General features: G+C 43.3%; 1 protein-coding gene across 2 annotated transcripts in view; it reads left to right on the forward strand.

Annotated features, from left to right (window-relative positions):
• Nucleotides 1–172: 172 nt before the first annotated feature.
• Nucleotides 173–12,337, forward strand: part of WDFY2 (WD repeat and FYVE domain containing 2) — a 78,557-nt gene continuing 66,392 nt past the window's right edge. Inside the window, exon 1 of one of the 2 annotated variants that reach the window (XM_064440946.1) lies at nt 173–191. Coding sequence is in view for 1 of the 2 variants with exons in the window: in XM_064440944.1 (XP_064297014.1) it covers nt 10,807–10,943 (137 nt within the window). In the remaining variant the exon portion in view is untranslated. Of the gene's footprint in view, nt 192–10,660; nt 10,944–12,337 lie in introns of those variants that run through there. The other variant, XM_064440944.1, reaches the window with a different exon arrangement.

The following is a 12,337-nucleotide window of genomic DNA, read 5'->3' on the forward strand; positions in this document are numbered from 1 at the left end:
TATGGCTCTCCTCAGCTGGCCGAGGGAAAAAAGCCAAAACTACTCATTTGCCCTGACAGTGTTTTCACTCTCTGTGTTTTCGATGATTGGTTGTGCTATGTGCTTGACTTCTGCAGCAGCTAATAAGTAACTCCTGATCCAGCAAAAGCTTCCAAAGGTTGACAGATATCACTTGAGCTCTCATTTCAGAGGTAAGCAACAGCCGTTTAACCCAATTATAGTCCAGTGCAGCGTAATTGGACTCATTTGTGATCCTCTACAAACTGGCTACTGCAGTTAACTTATGGGGAATGGGGCAGTATTCCTTTTTCAAGGGGAATTAGGGTCTGTTATGCTTTAATTTATATATTGTTTGGAATGCTGCAGCCTGTTTCCACCATAATGCCAATTTTTCCATTGCTGCATCTGCTCATTGTTTCCTAACTCACTTATTTTATACTGAAATCTATTGCCTGTGTGTTAACGTGTTTTGCAGTAGTTTTCACTAAGGCATTTGGGGTTTTTACTTTTGTCTAGTTAGCTAGACACTTTTGTTACAGTGTCCCTCTAATTAATATGGCCAATTTATCCATAATGTCAGTTAGTTTGTGGAGGGGGTATCTGTAATTGTGACTATCATCTAAATCTGTTCCCTATCACACTGCTAGCAATCCAGCAGACCACAGCCACTAGCACCAAGCTTTCCTGTAATTCTGACATCGTAGCGAATTCCTCCCCAACTGGCAATAAGGTCTTACACGGCTTTTTCTCTGCTTGAATTCTCTGTTTTCTGGATTGTGAAATTATCTTCTGCATAATTCAAGAACCATTTCATGATCTATGTTTAGCAGAATTTGTTACCCAACAGATGCCTGGACAGTTAATGACCTCTGTAAGTACAGCCCTGTGATTTCTTGCTACTGATGGTCCAAGAATTTTTAATCTCTTCTGCTACAAGTCAGCACTAGGGCAGCATGTCATCTCCTATTAAAAAACAAAAGCATAAAAAGCGTATAAATTTTCCCTTCAGAATTGTTATGCCTAGTCAGAGTGGTATTTCTCCCTCATTCTCTTTTGAATCTTTATGTTTGTGAATGTGTACATACATAAATGCGCATAGTTCCATATTTTTCTGGCCAAAACCAAAGGACATGAATAAATCCCTGAAATGAATCAAAATATAATTTCAAAGAATAAATACTTCCATAAATACAAGTCAGAACTGACACTGCAGCCTTCAAGCTGGGGAAAGCATAGATGCCTAGAAAAGTCTGTGGTAGGAAAGACTCTTTGACTGTCACTTTTATGCATACAGCAAATGTAGTTTTACAAGAGGCTCTGGAGGCAGTGGAGCCAGATCATTAGCCCCAGCTAGTGATGTGTTCACATTGTAAAATCACACTGCAGCTGCATAACCATTCCCTCTTTCCTCCTCCCCATTCAGATCAGGACTGAGCCCATCCCTGCATAGGAAAGTTGTCCTAGTTTCTCTTCTGGTTTTTTTTTTCTCTCTTTTCTGTTTTTGGCGCTTGGGAGAAGAAAAGTATCAGGCAGGATTGTATCAAAGAGGAGGTAAGTGAATCCCTAACATCTGGCACTCCTCTCCTAGGAAAGGGAGTCAGGAATTGAATGCTCATTGATACAGGTCTGGTCAGACATCCCTACGGAGGGATTCTGCAAACAAGATGCCAAAGTCCCTAGAATGTGAATCTGCACAGCAAAGCGCTTGAGAGGATGGACCATATTTTGCTGTGTGCCACTGTGAAGGAGAGAAACTGGACTGCCTGCGCACAAGTGCTCCTGTAGCAGTCAGGTTCCTGGCAGCTGCCTGGGACTTCCACCACCTCACTCCTGAATGCCAAGAAGTTTGATAGATGTCTTGTTGGTACCTGCTCCTACAGTGGAAGGGTCATTGTGGCCAAACTGCTCAACTGGAAGGTATGAAAACCTTGGAGAAAGATTAATTGGCTGGATCTACACTGGTAAAGTTCAGGGGCCAACACTCAGGCACTGCTCTGCAGAGCTCTTACAATGAAATGTAAGCATGTTACCTGGCAGTTTTGGCATGTGACTCTTAGCAAGCTCTCAGATGGGGCCTGGGCATGGCTTGGAAGACAGCATGGAGCAGGGACTATTTCCCCCATGGCAATTTTACATCATCACGCTTTCTTAGGGGAAGAAGAAAATGTAGAGCTGGACCCATCCTGGAGCGGGTACCAGAGTTTCTTGCTACAGTTTTGGCCTCAGGGTGTCTAGCTTTAGGGAAAGGTTTCTTTTTTATTTTGGTTTTGTGGGGTTTTTGGAGGCAGAGTTTTAATGTTTTTAGGTATGTAAGTACATGCATGCCTACCCATGTAGCTTTTCAGATGGAGAAACCTATTTCCAGCACTAATTCATTACAAGTTCAGGGTCTTTACATGCTCTTAATTACTACCTGTCCCTTCTCCAATGTGTTCTCTCTTGAACACTTTGGGAGCACTAACATGGCCAATTCTTACAGTGTTCCTTGTCACAGTTCAGTGAAAAATAAGTATTGCTCTAGTTCCCTCCCATTACTGTGAACTGATTTAACACACCAGACAAGTTTTTTTGACTTCAAGAACATCACTTGACCTCATATGGAGCCTTTTGAGCGCCTTTCTTTTTGACGCTGATACCTGATTTAGAATCTGTGTCTGAAAATCGTCCTGCGCTCATATTAAGCATACAATACAGAGGCTATTCTGGGGCCAGTTAGTCTGAACATCAGGGGATAATCAAAACTACTGAGAATGTCAGACTTTTTTGGGTTTTTTTCAGTCAGTCCCCAGATGGGGCTGACTCGGGGTTTTTCTTCATTTTCCCAATTGGAGTTTCCTCACCTACTTTCTGAGGTACAAGAAGTACATTGACCAGTTCCTCAGTCTTCACAGAGCTACTTCTACTATCTTGTCAGATGATGTTTTTACACAAGGAGGTCACCAAGTTACATGACTGAATCATTGGTTTTCCCCTCCAAATACGTGTGGCCTCTTGTCTCTAAAGCATTTACTATTTTACAAATAAAGAGTATTTATCCCACTTTCATGTATTGTCTCATTTAGTGGCTGTCCTGGAACGGGCCAGTGCATCCACACCCACTCTTGTCCCAAAGGATGTCTCCCAAAAGCAGCTAAACCTGACTCAGATATGGTTCTCTCTTCAAAATCAAAGGGCACTCTGTAGATTCTGACTATAGACATATGGACCTACTACTGTGCAAGATGTTCAAAGCAATCAGACATTCTGGCTGTAATCTATCTAGAAAAAAAATTATGCTTATCAGGAATGGCCATGAGGTAATCAGGGAACCAAATGCTCGACAACACCATCTGCGATAGTGCCCATCTAAATGTGGCATCACTGGGACATATATACGTGCTCACAGGTTGAGGAACCCCTTCCTGTGGTGATGGCCAGAAATGCTGGCTTACCTGCTAAATCGAAGGTGACTTATAACATTTGCACAGAATAAGATGTGAAAAAAGTTTGATTAGACAATCTGCGATCCTTTTTTAACTCTTCGAACAGCCCTATGGTACTGAGTCATAAGTCCCTGTATACACTGAAACTTCTGCAATTTTGCTTTCAAGCTGCTTCTCAGGACTTCTTTGCAGGAATCATTTTCTACAGAAAGGATGAGTTCAGCCGCCCTGCTTTAGGAACCATAAGCTTGTAAAGCAATCTTCTGTCACAAGTTTGAGTCGACAAAAATTGGCAGCTGTAGTGAGGGTCTACCTACTTTTTTTAAAGACTCAGATACTTGTTTCGTACAATATGAAGCTTTCCATGTAATTTCAGTAAGGGGTAATCTACAAAATGGCTTAAGTTCAAGAAAACTGCCCAGCTCCAAAAACTTCCTATTGAAAAATGCATAGTAAAATGATGCTAGTGCTTTGTTAGCAGTAGAACTGTTAGGATCTTTTGGCCATAAGTTGTATCAGACTTTTTTTTTTTGTAAAATATTAATTCCCTCCTACTTCTAAGGTACTTTCAGTATTAGCAAGCAAAAACCAGTGTTTAATAGTTTAATAGTAGTTTTCTTGTTTGATTTTCCTTTTATATGCTCAGATCACAGAATGGTTTGGATTGGAAGTGGTCTCTAAAGATCGTCTAGTCCAAACCCCCTGCCATGGGCAGGGACACCTTCCACTAGACCAGGTTGCTCAAAGCCCCATCCAACTGGACCTTGAACACTTCCAAGGGGTATCCACATCTTCTCTGGGCAACCTGTGCCAGTGACTTACCACCCTCTTCATAAAAAATTTCTTCTTATGTCCAATCTAAACCTACCCTCTTTCAGTTTAAAGCCATTACCCCTTGTCCTATTACTGCATGCCCTTGTAAAAAGTCCCTCTCCAGCTTTCTTGTAGGCCACCTTCCGGTACTGGAAGGCTGCTACAAAGTCTCCCCAGAGCCTTCTCCAGGCTGAACAACCCCAACTTGCTCAGCCTTTCTTCATAGGAGAGGTGCTCCATCCCTCAGACCATTTTTGTGGCCCTCCTCTGGACCCACTTGAGCAGGTCCATGTCTTTCTGGTGCTGAGGGCTCCAGAGCTGGACACAGTACTCCAGGCAAGGTCTCATGAGAGCAGAGTAGAGGGGCAGAATCACCTCCCTTGACCTGCTGGTCATGCTTCTTTTGATGCAGCCCAGGATACAGTTGGCTTTCTGGACTGCAGGCACACATTGCCAGCTCGTGTCCAATTTTTCATCCACCAATATTCCAAAGTCCTTCTCAGCAGGGCTGCTCTCAATCCCTTCATCCCCCAGCCTGTATTGATACTGGAGGTTGCCCTGACCCAGGGGCAGGACCTTGCACTTGGCCTTGTTGAACTTCATGAAGTTTCAGATGGTTGAAAGCATTTTGTCAGCCTAACAACATCCACTGTAGGCCCATGTATAGTAAAGGTAAGAAAATGTAAAAAAAATAGCTAAAAGACAAAAGTTGTTGTAAGAAAATATTGCTTGGTATTCCCTGGACATGTTCTTAATTGTACACTTTAGATGAAAGAAAAGGAAATACTTCAAAGCTTTCATATAGTTTGTGCATTATGTAAGAAAAATTTATTTTCCTTTCAAGCAGGTTACATAGGTAATTTTAATGCATTTTCCAAATAGAAAATTTATTTATTGACAATACTCCATGATTCTTCAATATCACAGAGGGGAGGAAGATTTAGGGGAAAAAAAAAACAACTTCTGAAGTCCTGAGGTATAGGAAAATACAAGAATAATGAGTGTCGAAAAATTAGTGGTCAGAAAGTTCCACCAAAAAGATAGTGAATCAAATTACAGAGTTTTTTTAAAGCAAGTCTGGAGCCCAAAATGTGAGTAATACTATAGCAGGATCAATGAGGACAAAGGAAACAGCAATAAGACTGCATACAATGCCAGAACTGCTTATGGGGCAAAATGTATGAGCCAGGAGTTCTCATTTGCAGCCCACACACTGACACAGCATCACTTTTTTTGTTCTCACATGTTCACAGTCAGTTACAAAGCCAACAGCACTTGCATGGCAGCTAAAAATGAGTGTATTTCTTCTCGATAAGGTGCTACACGGTGATACTGCCATGCATATTTTTAAAGCTAATCTTTTTATCCGTAACTTTTACCTACAGCAGATTCAAGCTGTGTTTCTGATAGGTCCTAATTTTCTGAATGCCCACATAAAACAAAACTAACAAAATGTATAAGAAAACCTTCATAATGAGCATGCAGGGCTTATTAATAGAAACGTGATAGGCAGTACTATTCATTGTGTGACTGATAAATACCTGGATCTGTAATAAGGAGCAATGTCTAAATTTGAAGGTGCATTTTTATAGTAAGTTTTGTATTTGTAAGCAAGATGGACAAGCGAATTTTCCACAGAACATTTTGGTGCTCTGTGAAGTTTGCCTTTCTATATAAAGAGCTCATCTATATTTGTTTCCCACATGCTTCCAAGAATGATGTAGCATCTGAAATTAAAAATATTTTTCAGTAACTATCTTATGAAGGCCATCACTGCTGACAAAACAGTAGAAGGGGAGAATTTTAAGCACACATTTTTGCAGTTGCATAGAAGTGCAAGTTCTGAAGAAATTGTAAATCCCATGTCGTGTAAAGTTGGAAAACATTTAGTTTACAAACATGCAGAGAAGAAAAGCATGGGAGAGAATAAAACACTGCCACATTCAGTGGCTATTGAGAGGCAGCTCTACTTGTTGCTAAGTGGTTTTACCTTTTTTTATGTGGTTATCTTTTGTGTACATAAAGTTTTTGCATGGGTGATTGAGGGAGAGGCCTCAGAAGCTGAAATCTGGCTCACTGTCAACAGAGCAGTTTTAAATTTAAGCACTGAATCAGTCAAAGTGCAGTTTCGCTCCCACACTAGTTCCCCTCTTGCAGAGCGAAAGCAACTGGAATCAGATTACTTAATTGCTCAAAGGGGCACATGTTGAATAGTTTGGGCCTAAAATTCAATCACCATAAAATAGTTTTTCTTTATTAAAGGCCTGTTCTTGGGATTATTAATACTACTGTCATTGTTATTCAGCACTTCATAAAAGGACTGTTTTTCTTAGTATCCGCGAAGAGGCCAACCTGTTTATTAAATTGTCCTACTCCTACTCAGTGGCCCCAGTGCTTGCCAATTTTAGCTGAAAGGTATGTGAAATGTCACTATGTTGCCAGATCATGTAATGATCATAATTTTGCAGAAAAGTTACAGTTACGCCAAAACAGAACATACAGAACATGTTGCTGTGCTTTTTGGCCAAGGGATTTCCCCTCCTCTTGTAACAGAAATAACAACTTTGCAGACAAGAGTATCTAAACACAGGGATGACAGCAGAGCTGGAGAGCCTCCAGCTCCCTCCTCTCTGGGCCACCCTTTTGACCTGCAGGTCGGGATTCTCTCCTGCTTGTCTGAACTGTCACACAAGACGTGATTAACCACTTTTAAAAACAAGTTTAGTTTGTAAAACTCAGAAGAATCTCACCCTGATAAACCAAAATAAATAAATCTGAAAAATCAACCCCAAACCCACCAACAAACAAACAGAAGATGGAGCCAGAGAGCAGCTTTTAAAGCAAATTGCCAGGGAAGATGGGGAATTCAATTTGCTCCGGCTCCCAAGCTTCAGACAAGACTGCAGATGAGGAATTGGAGAAAGTCCTCCCAGACTCTGGTGTAATACGAGGGCATGGAAAGTGGCTCCACTGTGTGTGAGCACATCGGCTCAAACCAGCACTGCTTCTTCCCAGAGGTCTTCTGTTGTCATCCCATCCATGAATACATGAGCCAGTGTTATTGCTTATAGGCAAGCAGCCTAAATCTGCTCTATTCAAATCAAAGGAGTGAAAGTCAACCTGCATGAAGAAAATAACGGCCAAAACTAACAGAGGGAAGGACACTTCATTTACCATGGTGGCATGCCAAAAGGCAGACTAAGAGAAATGACACTAAGAAACAAAGACGAGGTAATATGAATTCAATATGAAGTAAGCTGTATTTTCCAGCTTGTTTTTCACTCCATGTTACTCTTCCAATAAAGTTCCCACACTTTCTACCGATTCAGAATTTTTGTTAACAAGAAAAAGAGCCTTTAAATAAAGTAGTCATAAATTTCCTTCCATGTAATTTTTATGATTACCTGCAAAAAAGTACATACCAGAGGAGCATCATATAATTCTTAACCCTACAATTTTTTTCAATGTAGAAAAATAACTGAATAAGCTTGCTTTTCTTGGCTTCGAGTTCAGTTATTAAGTTGTCTAGCTTTCGGTCCTAGCAATATTTTTAATCCATGCAATTTGACCTGAAAGCTATGACAGAAAATGAAAAAAATGTGCAAAGAAGTATTTATAAAACTTTCTTGAATTTTTTTTCCAATTATATGAGGATATACTTTTCTAAACTACCTTAATTTTGCTTCTGTAGGTATTTATTAAACTTGACTACAGCAATTTTAACTTGAAGTCTTTTTGCCCATTAGTTTTTGTCCTTATGGGAGAATTGTTTCTTAAAAGTTTTTTATAGAATTGCGTGTGACAACAATAGATCTGGGACAACACTCAAGTCTTGTTTGTAATTTCAATGCCTTTTCCACCATTACAACAATATTCCTTTAGCCTGTTGGGTAGAATGCAGGACGAAACTCCAGGTTCCCATCTCACTCTGGAATCTTTCTATTTCTTGTCTGCCTTCCTCATCTCCCCAGTTTTCCATGCATTACTTTTTCTTCTCTCAGTCATGGCAAAACTGCTTTTGTGTGTGATAATTTCCCAACCCTATTTCCCCATCTTATAAGGAAGAGCAGAGCATTGACCTCCAGCCTGCATGCCTGGTAAAGTGCTGTACTAGATCTCAGGACACCCTTCTATTATTCAGGTGCCTTCCTGGTCTTGCAGAGGAAGTCACCATTACAGATAAGCTCGAAAACATGCCCTTAAGGTTTTTATTTTGACGGGCCACTGGAGCCTCGCTTGCATTGTGGTTTTTCTTTTGTTTGGATCCCTCCTCCCGCCAAGGGTAACTTATTTCCGAAGACCAAACCTTTATATAAAGCATATATTTGATTTCAGAATGTCAGCATACTATAATTTGGCTTTGGTCCAAAATGCATGCCCCCCTTTCAGTGTTTTCCTCCAAACAGTGTCTTAAACCTTGAAGGAATACTGTTGGACCTGAAACTGTTTAAGGATATAGGAGAGACAAAGTTAATAGGGAAATGTAATATGTCTCAATAAACAATTGCGGAAAATCCAGCTAATCTGGGGGATGTGTAGGACCTGCTTCCAGTCTTGTGAACTACACCTTTTCCTATCAAGACATTAATTTTCTCTATTAATTGCTTCCTTAAAGGCCTGTTCAGCAAAAAGAGCCAGCAGCCTGTTGTCTCCAGCATACTCTCAGCCCCTGGTTATCTGTCAGTGATGCATAGCACCCAGTCTTGAATGCAAACAACTGCAAAGATAGCAGACCTTGCCCGACTTCAGTTAAAAGTCATTTTTAGATACACATCCATTCTGAAAACTATCAAGTATGTAATCTTCAAAGAATGTCTCAAGTAGCCAGACAAACATTTCTAGCTGTAAGGCTAGCCTAGGGCCACAGGATCATCCATAGCAGTAAAAGGATTGGTCTTTGCCTTTTTAGAAGTAGTTCTAACAATTGTGAGAAAGGGATGTTATCTAATGTGATCACACATCCTCTGGGAAATAGTTTGAGACTGCAGATTCATTTCCTATAAGTCATTATACAGCCGTTGGCTGTTGCTGACCGGACCTTTCCCTCCACAGTACACTGGTGAATCCGAAGAAGTTTAGCTGAGTAAAGCTTAAATGTCTTGCTGTGGTCCTGCAGATACTGCTTGTGTGTCTACCGTAACACAGACTACTAATCATTGTGAAAATTTAGTTTCTGCCCCAAAGAATTTACTCTATCTATGTCTATGTCTCCTACATAGGCAACATAAGTGCCAAGTGGCCAATCAGGATTTGTTCTGTTGCTGACACTGCTCCATGTTACTCCCAGAGAAAAAGTAAACACCTGATCTTTATGTTTTTCATACCTGAACTCTTACAAGTCTCCTCAGTTTTTCTCCTGGTGGGCAGGAGCACTGATTTTTTTTTTTTGCACAGAACTGCTGCTTGTTGGCTTAGTGTGAGCAGATCTAAAATTACAGCTGAAATAATGCTTTCCAATCCAGTGATGACTTCTGCAATGTCAGACAATAGTTCAGATGTTGAACATGCTTTTCCAGAATCTTTTGAGACAGATTATGAAAGTTTGGAGTATACCTCAGGAAGAAGTGCTTTTTCACTGGCTTTAGCACAGAAAGCTGGGTGAGTTATCTGACCTTCTTGGACCTCAATGAATCCATCAGGAAAAGTAAGTGAAAGTAGCATCTTGCAGAAAATGAAATGCTGGAAGCCTGTTGCATTCCCCTTAGGAATAAGCTCTTCTGATGGCGAATTTCTGCTGCCACCACACAAGCAGCCCTGCCACGCTGCAAACCTGCTACCAACCCCTGCCTGCTGCGAGGCTTCGTACTGTTACCTCCGTCCGGGCTCGCGCCGTGTTTTATTCCACCCATTTTTCAACACCGAATACTGAAATTCATGTAGAATTCGTTCAATTATGGAAACGTTGAGCGATGCATAAAACACTGCAGAAAGTTTAATACAACATGGTCCTACTGCCTAACAGAGCAGCAAAAATCCCATCTTTACCTCACGTGCTGACCTTCAGTCCCAAGATAAACTCAGATAGGGAAAAGTAATGTAAACAGAGGGAAGCAGCGCCCCGTTTAATCTTTACTCCCCTCTCTTTCGCAAAAGGCATCGCAGCAACGTGCGTGCGGGACGGGCAGGAGAGCAGCCTAACCGTGCCAAGGGAGGAGCGCCTGGCAGGAGCGGGACACGCTTACCCGGCCGCCCCCTGAGGCGCACCCGCGCTCGGCCCGGACAGCCCGGACCCCCGGGAGGGCGGCCATTGAAGGAGATGTGCGTTTAAAGCACCGTCACTCCAAAGGTTTGCCTTCGCGAAGGCGCGGCGCCGCAGCCCAACTGTGCGAGATGGCGGCCGGCGGCCGCCATTTTCCCCCCCCCCCTCAGACCACCGCGCCACGCCCCGCCGGGCTCAGCCCGGCTCGGGGGCGGTGCCGCCGCCGCCGCCGCGCTGTTCCTGCTTCCCAGGGAGCCCGCGGCAGCGCCCGGCTCCGGCGGCTCTCGGCTCCGCCTCGGCAGTGCCGGCCGCCTCCCCCGGCCGCAGCCTCCTCCGGCCGCAGCGGCGGAGCCCGCCGGCCCCGCGGCGCCCATGGCGGCGGAGCCTCAGCCCAAGGCGCTGACTCGCAAGCCCCTCCTGCTCAACAAAGTGGAGGGCTCGCAGGAAGTGGTGAACATGGCAGCGATAGTGCCCAAGGAGGATGGGGTCATCAGCGTCTCCGAGGACAGGTACCGGGAGCGGGCGTCTGTAGGTGCTGTGGGGCCGCGGCGGTGGTCTGTCACCTCCACCATCACTGTCACCGGCGAGTGATGGTGGAGGTGACAGGTCCTGCGGTGGTAGTCCACCACCATCGCCAGCGAGCGATGATGGTGATGGACCACTGCCATCACCGGTGTCAGTGTAGACTCCGCCACCGGAGTCCAGGCAAGCCTCAGCGGGTCGCGGTGGTCCAGCGAGGGGACGTCGCTTTAGGCAACCGCATGTGGTCCTGGGAGGGGAAGGCGCCTGGGGCAGGGGTCTCCAGCTTGGTGGCCACCTCCGCCGCCGCCGTGCGGGTCAGGGCGGTGGGCGGGCAGGGGCGCTGCTGAAACTTGCAGGACTTGAGTGACTTTTCTTCACGTGAGTAAGATGGGATTTGAGATCGCCCTGCATCACAGGGGTTGCCGGGGAGGCTGTGGAGGTCTCTGACCTTGCCTAAAGATTGCGGCGGCATTGGCTAAAACAGTAGTTTTGGTTCCCGTTTCCCCGCTCCAAACGTTTCTTGGTAATTGTTTAAAAATACCATGTATCAGCGATAAGATCTTGGAGTTAAATCTCGTGTTGTAAAGCTGCCAAAGAGGAGGATATTTTCAGGCCGTTTAGCTGGGCTGTGCGGGGTCTGAGGCTGCCCAGAGGCATCTCTGTCTCTTCTGAAAGAGCTCAAACTTAACTCAGCCGAGCAGCCGGAGCTTCAAAACTCCATCCTGAAGGTGCCTGCCTTTAAAGTAAGAGCTTATTTTTCTTGCAGAGTCCATAAATAATTATTTTAAGTAGAGTTTCTTTGCAACTCAGGTGCATGGTGTAACCTGTGTCCCCAGCTTGAAAGACAAATGTTGACCAGTGTGTGAATATATTTTGATTCTCAAGGTTGTTTTTTGTGTTGTTTTTTTTTTTTTTTTTTTGATGGACTGCTTCTGTTGGATGCCTGTTATCCTGTTGAGTGTCTGCTTTTATGTCTCTGCTAACTTTCGGAAAACTGGCAGTATTTCTTTCATCTTGTCTTTGTCCTCACTGTAAGTTAGTTTTCAGCAAGTTGTCAAATATGTGCAAATTTAAGATCATTTAAGTTCATCAGAGCTGTGGTCTCCAAGTGAACTCATGCCTCATAGCAAGAGAAACTGAGCTACATAAAACAAGTACACTGTGAAAGGAACTTTAAGCAGAGTTTTACATTGCTACATGCTCACAATGTTATTGTCTTTACATTTTTATGTATTTGTTATGAAGCTGAATAAAACTTGAGTGTGTTTTGGCTCATTGTAGCTTGTTAGGCTTACTCAGCCAATGTTTTTTTTATCTGTAAGAAAGTATTCCTGAAATTCATTCACTCTTGTATAGGTCTCAAGCTCTGCCTCTCCCCCTG

Source organism: Phalacrocorax carbo, chromosome 1 (genome assembly GCF_963921805.1).
Source record: "Phalacrocorax carbo chromosome 1, bPhaCar2.1, whole genome shotgun sequence".
NCBI lineage: Eukaryota > Metazoa > Chordata > Aves > Suliformes > Phalacrocoracidae > Phalacrocorax > Phalacrocorax carbo.